The sequence below is a fragment of the Coturnix japonica genome, chromosome 2, assembly GCF_054131305.1.
Source record: "Coturnix japonica strain WE chromosome 2, WE-NBRP24, whole genome shotgun sequence".
Lineage (NCBI taxonomy): Eukaryota > Metazoa > Chordata > Aves > Galliformes > Phasianidae > Coturnix > Coturnix japonica.
In genome coordinates, this window is record NC_140664.1 from 92,954,367 (window position 1) to 92,967,659 (window position 13,293).

At 36.8% G+C, this 13,293-nt stretch overlaps 1 protein-coding gene across 16 annotated transcripts in view; it reads right to left on the reverse strand.

The window, feature by feature from the left end:
- PTPN3 (protein tyrosine phosphatase non-receptor type 3) overlaps window positions 1-13,293 on the reverse strand; it is a 149,799-nt gene that overhangs the window by 66,214 nt on the left and 70,292 nt on the right. For 7 of the 16 annotated variants that reach the window (XM_015854307.3, XM_085538085.1, XM_085538084.1 and 4 more), the window contains exons 3-7: window positions 8,704-8,811; window positions 8,529-8,571; window positions 7,441-7,519; window positions 5,884-5,928; window positions 3,998-4,050 (exon numbers count right to left, since the gene is read on the reverse strand). In XM_015854307.3, coding sequence (XP_015709793.2) covers window positions 3,998-4,050; window positions 5,884-5,928; window positions 7,441-7,519; window positions 8,529-8,571; window positions 8,704-8,811 — 328 coding nt within the window. Of the gene's footprint in view, window positions 1-3,997; window positions 4,051-5,883; window positions 5,929-7,440; window positions 7,520-8,528; window positions 8,587-8,703; window positions 8,812-13,293 lie in introns of all 16 variants that reach the window. The other 9 variants (XM_015854305.3, XM_015854304.3, XM_085538087.1 and 6 more) reach the window with 2 other exon arrangements.

A 13,293-nucleotide genomic window follows, 5' to 3' on the forward strand; every position in this document is an offset into this window, starting at 1 on the left:
AGAAACTGTAAGTGCTTATCAGCAGGTATTTTAAAAGAGTAATGATCTTGTGCATGATTTTATTTATCCAAGAAGAAAAAATAGTAGGGTGCATCAAAACAGTAAAATCCATAAGGCTTCTACCTCTTAACTGGATTTTTGCAGCAAGGACTGGGTTGCAAGAGTATATTAAGATATTTTCAAAGTTTCTCCTGACATAGCTTCTGATCAGACCACTTAGGTCAGCAGCAAATATAGATTTAATGGATACAAAGCTGCAGTAAAAAAATAAATTAATTTTTAAAATGGGGTGTGCTTCATTCACTTTTTAAAACACATATCCCCATTCTAGATAACTGTTGCTCTTTATATCATTATAACTGGTAGAAGCAAGAAAATTAAAACAAGAAGGAATAAAAAAAAACAAAAACAAAACCACAGTTGTTTTCGTACCAGTTTCCTGTATTTTACAGTTTTATATTTAATATGACAAGCTTTAAAGAAGGGAACATGATGGAACCATTCACACAGAAGGCAATTTCAATGGCATTTCTCTCAGTAAATGGACATTGCAATAGCCAAGGAACTATATAATAATTTTCCTTGGGTGAAGTCCCAATTCAGTCCTGTATGAATTTAAGAATGTTTGAAAAAACAACTCAAAGATCTTGAGCTCACACACATTTACACAGGATATGAACTGTCTATGCCCTACTGTAGCCTAAATAAATAATGTTTTCTTCAGATTTCTTACAAAGAATTTGCACAGTTAGAACGATGTGGGAGGCTGTATATTTTTGTCTCTCTTTCCTGACAGCAGAAAAACTTCTGTACAGGAAGGCATCAAAACAATGAAAGGCCCAGTTCAAGTGAGGGTAAAAAATAAAAAAAATAAAAAAAATTAGACATTTTGATGGAATTCTGATGCAGAAGATGAGAAGATCAGAAAACTGGTAAAGACGACAGGCAACAGACAAATTTGAACACTGGCAACTCAAAACTGAAGTGCAAAGGCCCTGAGCAACTTGATCTGACTTTGAGGAAGTTTCTTCCAAGCTGAACTTTTCTGTGGTTACACTTAAATGATGTTATTTTTGACTCCTGATATGTGACCAAGGTAACAACTTGCTTGTCTCCATTTTTAGAAACTGCTGTTGAATGCTAACAGCAACAAAATATTATCAGTTCAATCATGTCTGGTTCATTATTTGCACAAAGATGTCTGGAAGCTCTACAAAGTGTAATACTAAAAAGAGCAGCTGTTAGCTTCATGTAACTCAAAAGGGGAATAGAAAATCATCACTGTTTATGTGAAAAGCCTCATAGAGGTACAGAAGAAAAGTTCTGAATTGCAGAAGTTTTCTTTTAATGCCTGTGTACAAAGCAATAGCACCAGAACCAGTTTGTGCATATAGGCTCCAAATAAATACAAACAAATAGAAACATCAAAAGGCTAGTGCATGAATGCTTCATTTAATAAGTATGATGTGGAATCAGTCAGATATTACAGAGAATTTGGTTCAAAAGACTTCTCAGAGAAGTTAGGGCCTGAAAGTAGGCTTAGTATCAACTTTCTGAAGACCTGAGAAGTAGGTATACCTAAAAAAGATCAATTAGTTTCACAATGAATTTGTAACTTCTTTCAGTGCTGAATATTCTACTTGACATTAATAAAACAATAAGTGAACTGAATTGCCTGCTCTTAGGACAATAACATGAGCAGCTCATGTTGCCAGTGGAATGGAAAATTACCAAATGATGGGACAAGTTCAGGATAGAAATTAAATAGTAACAGTAATTCCTCATAAAGTAATTCCAATAGTGAATGCTAGATATTCCATCATGAAAATATTTCTGGAATCAGGAAAAAAAAAATCCACTACAGCAGAGTACAGTTTTGAAGAAGAAACATACAAATGTAGACTCTTATTAAAAAGAGACTAAAATGACACTAAATGAAGCACTGAAATAAGTAAAATCCATGTAGATGTAGAGATTAGAGTAGAACTAGCTATTGCATGAATAAAAACAATTGATTTTGATGATGACTGTAAATAGGTGCTGAATAAAGAAGCTCATCACTTTGTGATGAGAAGGAATGAGAAAACAGACAACAAAAGTAAAGGAAAATTTGTAGAAAAATGACTATGCATACACAACAGTGGTTTCATAGTTATCCATTATGACGCCAGAAAGAAAAAGGAGTCAAACATCCTACTGTATTTTTCATTTTGGAATAAATACATCAGCTGCTCATAACTCAAAATTAAATATGGAGAAATAAAAAACAGCAATTCAGTAGATCTTATATACCTACAGTCAGTCGCATTTAAATGCCATTGAGGAAATGGAAACTTACTTATATATTAACTTAAACTCTACTTTAAAAGCACAAGCAGAGATTAAAATATCAAAAGAAAACTAGAACACTTTTACTTGACAAGAATCCCAGCAAACGTGTTGAGATAAGGAGAAATACATGCCCAGATTTCAGAAGGTACTTTTTATTCAATCACCGTGTGAATCGCAATAACCTGGTAGCAAAACAGAGACAGCTTTCTTTCAAGGGAGTATTTCTTTATTGAATGTTTGCTTCAGCTAAGAATGAAACAATAAATGTAGGTAACATACCTACTTTTAGCAACAGCTAGAAGAAAAGAAAGGATTTTATTCTTTAAACTGGTAAATATACCAATAGGAATATGAGGCAAGTAGCTGAATGGGAAATTCCAGAGTCTACTGGGAAAGATTTAAACACACTGCAGCACCCTTTCACAATGTTCACTGACCTTCATACTGCTTTAATAAAACTAACTGCATTTAAAAGTATCCAAAGCACTGAAAGGGGAGCTCTTATAAAACTGAAGGGAAACTAAAATTACTTTGGCATTTCAGGTACACTATCCATAACACATTTTGAAAACCTTGTTAACCCTGAGCTTGTCATAAATATTCACATTCTTCAGCACACCTTTTCATTTTCTGGCCTTAGCACAATTGCGTCGCCAATACTTCACTAAACATCTTAATGGTTTTGAGAACTTTAGCATTCCTACCATGTCCCAAAGATGCAGAAGTGGGTATGCATTTTCAAAACTAGGATGCTAACCTATATGCAATAGAAAACATGTTCTGGTTTCAAACTCACTAAAAACAAATATGCTTAAAGGCTCATTTAATAAAAAAGGTACAGAATATGATAAACATAAAACTGAATTTTTCGCAGCTACTTGGGATTTTCATAGATACTAAGAGCTTGACACTCTGTACTTTCTACTCTCAAAACTGTAATGCAGCTTCACTGATTCTTCAAGCTGTATTTTGATGACTATTTTTTTTTTTCTTGCTAAACTAAGCAAAGGTCTCTCTTCAGCTGTTCTTAAACCAGCCATCCATCTAGGATCCCTTTAAGGCACAGGATTCAGCTGCATTTGTTTCTCCTACAGAAGACATTTTTCTGCTGTCACCCTTAGAACTTCTGTCCATGGGAAGCAGACAAATGAGAAGAATGGGAATTACTGCAGGCAGAATCACTGCTGAGAGTTTTCCCATATCTAACAAATCAGTATTTCCTGAAAAAAACATTACGTAAAAACATATGTGTTTCTTAATCATAATAGCTTATTTACTCCTCCTTTAACTGTTCTCTAGGTGATTTCTTATTTCCCTGGAAGGCAGTCTTGTAGTTACTGTAACAAGCACTGAGCTTTATGATTTTAAAGAAGGAAAAAAAAGACAACACTGTGAACAGCACATGTTCTACAAACACACACAAATAAGAGCACCATTAATCACTGTATCATTTTTAAAAAAATATTATTATTATTATTATTATTTTTGACAGACTCAAAAAGTAGGGTTTTTTTTCTATGTAAAACATCTGGAGGCTGTAACTTTCCCCCACCTTCCAAAGAATCACTCGTAGCATTTGAACATTTCACATACATAAGAAAATCTTTTCCTTGCAGAACAACCAAAAATATACTTACAAATATAAGAAAAATTGGTTATCACTTACATTGTACTGCGTACGATGCCAGAACAACAGCAGAATTAATGGGGCATGACAACCTGGAAAAGGAGAAATTATTTTTATTTAGACACAGACAATATAAACACAAATTTGAGCATGGTATTTCTAATTATTTCAGCATGTAAAGACATCCTTATCTTCAAATTGTGTCTGATTTTTTCTTATTAAGTTTAACCACCAAATCAGACAGACATCAGAGGTTTAGTTGTTTAAGGGCTTCTTTCATGAATAGATCTACCTCTTCCTAAAAGGACACATTCTTGCTGGTTACTTATTCTGGAAACCAAAGAAGGGTTTTCTATGACTCTGGTCATACAACATACTTAAAACCAGACACAGGCACTAAAATTAGCCAAATCACAGAACTGTAGAATTGCTCAGGTTGGAAAAGACATTAAAGACCGTCAAGTCCAATCACAACCTAACCATACTACCCTAACTCCAACAACCCTCTGCTAAATCATGTCCTGGAACACCACATCCAAATGGGATGGTGACTCAACAACCTACTTGGGAAGCCTATTCCAGTGTGTAATAACCCTTTCTGTAAAGAAGTGTTTCAAGATATCCAACCTAAACCTTCCCTGGCACAACTTGAGGCCACTTCCCTGCATCCTGTCACCAGTGAGAAGAGACCAATTCCGCTCTTTCTGTAAACACCTTTCAGATACTGGAAGAGAGCAATAAGGCCTCCCCTCAGCCTTCTTTTCCCCAGACTAAACAGCCCCAGTTCCTTCATTCAGTCCTCACAGGGCTGATTCTCCAAGCCCTGTTGCCCATCTTTGGATCTGCTCCAGCATCTCAATGTCCTTTCTGTACTGAAGTGCCCCAAACTAAACACAGTACTAAAGCCAAGGTCTCACCATTGCCAAATAAAGGGGCAGGATGACTTCCCTAGCCCTGCTCACCACACCATTCCTGATACAAGCCAGGATGGCTTTCTTGGTCACCTGGGCACACTGCTGGCTCATATTCAGCCAACTGTTCATCAATACACAGATGTCCCTTTCCATCAGGCAGCTTTCCAGACACTCCTCTCTGAGCCTGTAGGGTTGTCTGTGGTTGTTCTGACCAAAATGCAGGACCTGACACTTGGCTCATCAATCCAGTCTATCCAGGTCCCTCTGTAGCGCCTTCCTCCCCTCTGGCAGTTCAACACTCCCTCCCAACTTAGCGTCATCTGCAAACTTACAGAGGGTACACACAATCCCCTCATCAAGATCGTTAATAAAGATGTTAAATAGAAGCAGCTCCAGTACAAAGCCCTGGGGGACACCACTCAATACTGGCTGCCAACTAGATTTAACTCCACTGACCACAACTTTTTGGGCCCAGCCATCCAGCCAGTGTTTCACCCAGCGGAGCATATGCCCATCCAAACAAACCGTGGGCAGCCAATACAAAGCCAGTACAAATGTCATTTCAAAGACAGCTCTGACCTAGTGTTCAAATATAATTCCATAATAAACACCTACTAAGAGATCCTAGCAGCAATTTCTATTTGGCATCAAATATCTGGACGAACTTTTTGTACAAATACAAAAGAATTGGACAAAGAAATCACTGGGTAAATGTTCATTATAAAGGGAAGATATCCCAAGACTAAAAAGAAACAAAAGCACGAACTGCTATTTATGAAATTTATGTATGTGCAGAAACAACATCTCCCACAGCTCATTCACAACAGACTCATAAACTGCTCTTAGTCAGCTACACAAAAATTCTAAGTGTTTCCAAGAAACTCGTGTTTTTCTTAAGCAGTATTTCACAAGGTACATCTTTATAGCAGCAATTGATATCCTCAGAAAAAGGCTTATTTGTTCATTTCTGTTTTTAAAGAGAATTATGCAGAAGTTGAAGATTCTTATTACCTTCCTTCCACAATGTCAGTCTTCAGTTGCAAGAAGAATAAGTGCCTAGAAAATATTTTTTTGAGAAAAATAAAAAATCCACTTATATTTAAAAGGTACTGTTTCAATAATTAAAAATATTGATTTTATTTTATTATGGAAGTAAGTTCCCTGGCAAACTATAAAACAGATGAATAAAGCTTAGTGGCATTTACAAATACATGCTCACACACACACTCTCTCTCACAACAGTTTTAAGGATCTTTGACCATCAATACTACAACTGCAGGACCACAGTATTAATGTCATAACAAACACTGCACAATACAAAGCACTAGAGAATCAGGCTTCTTTTCTTCCAGGATTACCTACCTGGGATATAATTTCCCTTAAACATTCTTTGAGAATCTATTGTGGGACTGTTTTTAATGACAAATGGAGGACGAGATGTTTGTCAAGCAGCATACGCTGACAAAAGCTCTTGAACAATCCCCTCAGAGGCATTTAGCCTTGCTCATATATGAGCGTTTGACAACGCTACTTGAGAGCCGTAATGGAGAGCTGGGTGTAAAGTCTTGCAGAGAGCAACTCTTGGAATAATTTCATAGACTCATAGAATGGTTTGGGTTGGAAGAGACCTCTAAGATCATCCAGTTCCAATCCCTCTGCTGTAGGTAGGGACACTTCTCTCTAGGCCAGGCTGCTCACAGCCCCATCCAGCCTGGCCTTCAATGCTCTGCGGGAAGGGGTATTCAGAACCTCTCTGGGCAACCTGTTCCAGTGTCTCACCACCCTCATGGTAAATAACTCCTTCCTACTATCTAATCTGAATCTACCCTCTGCCAGTTTAAAACCATTCCCCTCATCCTGTTGCTAACTTTAGAGCTGCAGAACAGTTTACAGCTGCATAAAGAAAAAGTATCAAAATGGGTCCCTACTTAATTTTTCTGTTAAAAAAAAAAATAAAAAAATAAAAATCATTTATAAGGTTGTACTATTTATATATTCTCAAGGTACTAATATTAACTAGTACACAAACAAAGAAAGTGTTTCAAAAATGCCAGATCTAGAAAACAAGTACTGTTATCCACTCTTCCTGAAACAAAATGAACAATGCCCTCTCACACTCCTGGAAACAAATCTACTACACGCGTTCAGAATTGACTCAGTGCTCATACAAAGAAAAATCTGGTATGCTTAGGGCAATCAGACAGCTTAATCGCTGAACTTCCCATTTTTTAATCATTGCATCTGGTTAATTAAAGGATTAGAAAAGAAGAAAAGCACAACAGGCAGCCATGAAAGATTCAGAAATGGAATCCAAGCAGCAAAGAAAACAGGGATTTCTGTAACTAACTTATGTGCTACCAGTATTTTGGAACTGTGGGCTGCTTATAGTGGAATTCATTTATTATGAGTATTACACGAAACTGCTAATTCTAGACATAGTTAATAGAAAAAATTACACAAGGTTATGCTATGTAATATTATATAACATACTGTAGTTTGCCATGTTGTGGAGGCGGAAATGAGGGTTTTACACATACTCAGGCTATGGAATCAAACATCAGACATTACCTGGTTTGTTCTTGCTGAAGTGTGTTAGGATCAGGTATGAAAAACCTTACGCGAAAACGAAAGGTGCAGGGAAAACCTCCTAAAACATTTTAGAACACCAAATCAATTTTCTTCTTAAAAAAGATGCACCCAAATTTCTTACGTTTATGTTTACAGAAAAGTTACACAAATAATCACACAGTAATCCTGTGTATTTTAATCTTGGTTTCTTATTGAGATAAGTCTCTTCCTATCCCCCCCTAACCAGCCACAAGAAGAAAATGTGCTTACATATTATAATGCTTTCCTTTTAAGTACTTTAAAAAAAAAAAAGTACTATTTAGTTATCTTTGCTGCTTTGCTTGATTAATTATTAGAAGAGGAAAAGGCAGCAAATATATATGAAGCACCTCATTCAGGATAATTCCTTATTATAGAAAAACAAAGAAACACCAGAAGTTCACAGTGTTAACTTCTCATGTTTTTTATCCTAATTCCTTCACAACCCACAGCATACAGTAAAAATAAGAGATCTTAAAAAAAATAAAAAAGAGAGCTCAAGTTTTTCAACACAAATTGGAACACTGTCACTCAAGTTCTACTACACTACATTCTCTAGGCAGCTTTACATGCTGTAGCATGCTGGCTGGCCTGTCCCCAAGCTCTCCTTTTCGGTAAACATTCTGTGCTACTCAGAAGTGTTTATGAACAAAAAAGATTAGAACAACATATGGACTTGGAAATACACTTTTTTGCTTGTTAAAAACAAGCAGAAAATTAAGTTTTCTTATCTTCCATGTAAGGATGAATTTACTGACGCCATAAACTCACTACTGCATTCACAGCAATGATGCCCAGCAATGCTGAGAAGCCACCTGCAAACACTATTACAGCAAAGTTAACGACTCATCAGGTCCTAGTAACACTCAGGGAGCAGTAAAATAACACAGAAAGTTCTGCTTAAAAGACTGATAGCGCTAAAACTTTCTCTAAAAGAAAATTCAACATATGGATACAGTGACAGCAGCTGTTTTCCTCCTATTCAAAAGAACACAAAAAAGCTGAACTACCTATACAGTTACAATCAGGAAATAAAAGTCAAGTCTTACCTTTTAACTGTTTCCTAATAGGTTTGTTTGGTTCAAGCCATCGCTGTGAAATGAAAAACTATTAGATGGATTAAAAATACTTACAAATAATGGCTGTTTACTTTTACATGCATGTGTACATATATATACATACGTAGATACATATACACACGCATTTATTATTTAATATACTTACAGGTGAATCTACTGAAGTTTCATTTTGCTGTAAACCAAAATACTCCTTTTCCGTCACACCCAACTGACTATAGGTCATATCCAACAAAATCTGACCAGTGTCTTGTTTCTGAAAACAAGAAACATTTAGAAGTAAAACTGTGAAACACATGCACATTGCAAGACACAAATAGTGAAATAAGTTTTATTTAAGAAAAAATAAACCGCTTCTGAATAACAATAGCAGCTATTTCATTTGTTCACTTTCTCAACACTGTCAGAGCTCTGTTATGAAAAAGAGTATTTTTCTTGTTGCTTTTAAATAAGAGAGGCTTTCCTCCCAAAACACATTAGGTATCCCAGATCTCACAATATGAATTGGTATGAACACAAGTCACCGAGGTCAGTCCAGCAATTGGCTGTTATGCAGGTCATCCCTCTGTCAATCAGTCCTTAGGAGCAATACCCTTCGCTGGAGCAGTAAACTGCAATCATGGCTTACAGCCACACGAGGCTGCTATGGCTCCTGATGTCGTCCCAAAAGCAGCTTTTTCTGTTTCCACATGGGAAAGTTTGTATACACAAGAACGAAGAAAAAAGGTAGGAGGAAGGTGTAATTCTAGCTATTAGATCCTGGACTTCTGCTTGAATTCGCACTGACCTTACTATCACTATGCCACAACACTTTCTCTCCTTAGATATCTGTCCAGTCAGGCATTCCCAGAAGAACGAGCGTAACCAGGGAATTCCACATGACATCAAGACATGAAAGCATGGTATTTTTTCCCCTGAAAATAAATCAGCCTATTTTCACACCACTGCATTGTGGAATACTGATAACCAGCTTCCGTCAAAGAGCAACACTAATCAATGCTATTAAAGAAAAAACTAACAAAAAATCCCTGAACAAGATTGCAATCTTAAATATGCTCACATGTAACATAAATTGCAACACTGTACAGTGCTTCAAATGTAGTCAAACAAAACCAGTTTGCTTGGCAGCTTGTCTATTAAATATATATATATAAAATTTTTACATGCATATATATGTAAAAATTTTCATATCATCTTCTGAATTTTATTCTTAAAAGCAGAGATAAGTTGCATATGTCCACACAAGTAACATCAGAGGAAAATTCTTCATGCCACAACACAAGTACTTTGCTTAAAAAAAAAAATCAAAGGACTTTATGTGTATGTATTATAGTGACCATGTCTCTGTGGATGGCCTTACTCAGTGTGCAAGAGTGCTCACTCAAGCACTCAACAGACTTCAACTCCCTTTGTCTAAACCTTATTATACATCAAGCAAGTTCTGCTGAGAAGACAGATTTACCTGTTTCTGGGTGTTTTTTTGTTTGTTTGTTTTGTTTGTTTGTTTGGTGTTTTTTGCTGTTTGTTCTTTTTTTTAACTTGTTTTTCAAGTTTTGTTTTCTACAGTGCACCAACACTGTAATTGAATGCTTCAAATATTAACATAGTCCATAGTCTTCTCTTATCTCATAAAAACATTTTTCCTATTTAGAAGATAAGAAAACCAAGAATTCAAGTGAAAGACATACATCTTATTAAAAAGTATTGAATATTACTCAGTACCTGCTACCGTTAGAACAGAACTCCAGTAACTCCACTGCGATCAGATCGCTCACTATTTCTTCAACAGATTCCAGACAAAAGTTAAGGCAATAATAGCCAATTATCAGCCTATGAACAGCTATGCCTAGTTTTCTAGAGCAAAGTCATACAAGAGAACAAATGTAGGCAATGCTAAACTCTTACATATGAGACGAGCCTTTTTACCTCTGACAGGCACTCCTACTTCCCCCTTAATGCTCATTGGGGCATTCATACTACAGCACCTATCAAAACCAATTTCTTTTTTTTCCCCCTGAAATAGCAGATTTCAGTTCAGTATAAAACTTGCAGTATCTCAGGCAGAAAGCATTGTGAGTAAACATTCCTCATCACACATGGCCATGATGTGCACTTTGAGAGCAGTCCTGTCCAGCATTATCAGTAAGGTAGGCTCTTATACAAAGACTGAGATTTATCACAGAGTTATCAATACACGTACACAGGACCTCCCAATGGAAACAGCAAAAGAAACCATGATCATCTAAAATAACGGACTTTTCCCGAGTTAGCCCCATAGAATTCTTTGTTTTTGTTTGTTTGTTTTGTTGATAACGTTGCTTGTTCTTTTTCTTGGAAGCAGAACGTTAAAAACCGTCAAGAGGCATCGCATGAAGCCCACACAACTCCAAAGCATGACCACGCATCTCTGGAGCATACTCCTAACACTGAGCTAAATGAGAAACTAATGGTTATTTTGCAACCAACAGCAGTAATTACTTAGAATGATGCATACACTTCAATCAAAAGAGTTTGGGAATTTGGGGTTTTGCTACAAATAAAGAGAAGATTATGATGAGCGGATTACACTGCTGATTTACTCTAAGTTCAGACACTCCCAATTTCCTTTCTTTTCAACAGCACTGCCTCCTAATTCCTCTATCATTTTAAACATTTCTGGTTCTTCAATCCAATTCTGACATCCCCACTTTCTCTCCACCTTCCCTCAGTAGCATACCTCTCTTCCTATGCCACAGATGAAATGCTAAGCCTTTTCACTCCTCTCTAAAACCAAGCAAGATCCCTGTTCCGATATTCTGAATCCCAACCCTAGATGTTCAGCCACTGCTAGTTTCCTCTACATGCCTAGCATTCCTTTTTCCTCCTCTTCTCCACTTCTTTTCACAAGCAGTTATAATATCACTTTCCTCTACTCCAAGCCTTGCTCTCTGGTATAAAAAGCACAAATTTTCTCCTTCACCGTGCCTAGATCATGCATTGACTTCAGAAATCTGTGCCACATACACAAAGTCATTTCCAGCTGTTAAAGTCTTTTCCAGTTGTCAGAATTCCTGCAGTTGAGGGTTTTGTTTTGTTTTTCCCCAGTAAAACTACTACTTTAGCCTTTCTTTTTTAAGAAACAGATGCACCATTTTTCAGCTCTATATAACTAGAAGTTACTCACACAGCTCATGCTGCACAATCTTCAGTCTCTTTTGCACATAAACAAGTTTCAGATCCAGCTACAAAGTGAGGCAGGCTAAGAATGTCATCACATCTCTGCTTTTGAATTTTAACATCCATCCCAATAGACAGTCCTAATAAACATAGCACTCAAACACTATGAAGTATCAAACACATTATAACAAAGTATTTTTACTCCCCTCCTCCATAGGAAGAAGGCAAAACAACATGAACACCACTCAGATAAACTGGACATTAGAACCAACTTCTTTACCCTACAAATCCTAACATTGAATAGTTAACAAACTCTTATGCACATTCCACACTCGAGTATTGTCAGCAAGTACTATCTTGTGATAGTTTCTTGTTTCTGCTCTGAAAGGAAGTTTCCATGTATTTCAATTTTCTGACATCCACCAGTCCTTATTCTGGTACTAAATGTTTTGTGTTCATGGAATTAATTTGCATTTGTAGAGGAGTTAATCACCTCACAGCTATACATCATTCAGATCAATTTCAGTCTGTCCTGAAATTGCTTTCACCTTATGTTGGATACATCAAAATTAATATTTAAAGCTGTCACAGATTATATTTAGTATTGTCTGCCTGTGCTACAGTATGAGCTCTTTAATTACAGCAGGAAATTATTAGTCAAGTTCAAAATCTTATTGCTTACTAGAAATTAAAGATCCCCTTCACTAGTTTTAATATCAAGTACTTCCCATCAGCTTGTATGATCAAAGGCCCTCAGAACCATAAACCCAGTGAAAATGAAGACTGTTAGTTCTTCGAAGTGGAAGAGTAAATATGCAAGTAATCCTTTTCAGTTTGTTAATTTCTATAAAGGGGCACAAAGCAGCACCTGAAGCAGACAGAGCAACACTTATCCCTGTCCTCCTTCACAAGAGCTTTGCCCCATGTTCCATCCCCCATGACTATGTTACATTTAAGCACTTCCTACACTTTTACAAATTCAGTGTCACTTCAGACAACATTCAGCATTCCTCACGTGTTGTCTGAGGCCCTCCCTTCTTGACTTAGGCCTTTAAACAGCCACTTATCACCAAACAGCCTGGGTCCATTGGTCTCTATATGCCTAAGAAATAGAACAAACCGCTAAAGTTTCTTCTAAAGTTCACACTAACTTGTTCTGTTAACAATTCTCTTTCTACTTGCTGGAAATAATCTACCTACCTAATTTTCTTATTCAGAGATTGTAATATTTTGTTTAACAGGAATAAACAAAAGACCCTGTTCTTTCTTCAGAACCAGACTTCTGCAGAGCATCCTAGCTGTTCCTTCCATGTCTGCCCAAGCTGGAACTTGACTCTTTTGTCTGCTTGTGACTGTGCACGTGACTTTCCACAGTCTGACCCCAGTGCCAAGACTAACACTGCTAATATTTCCTTGACCGTGGCTCAAAATTCCTGCCTGATGTAAAGTAGCACTCACCTCATTAACAGCCACAATACCAGTAGATCAAGCCACCAGTGACTTCCTCCTCTATTCTTTAGTACTGAAAACAAAACTACGAAGAAAAAACAAAACTAACAACCACCCTCAGCACTACTACTTA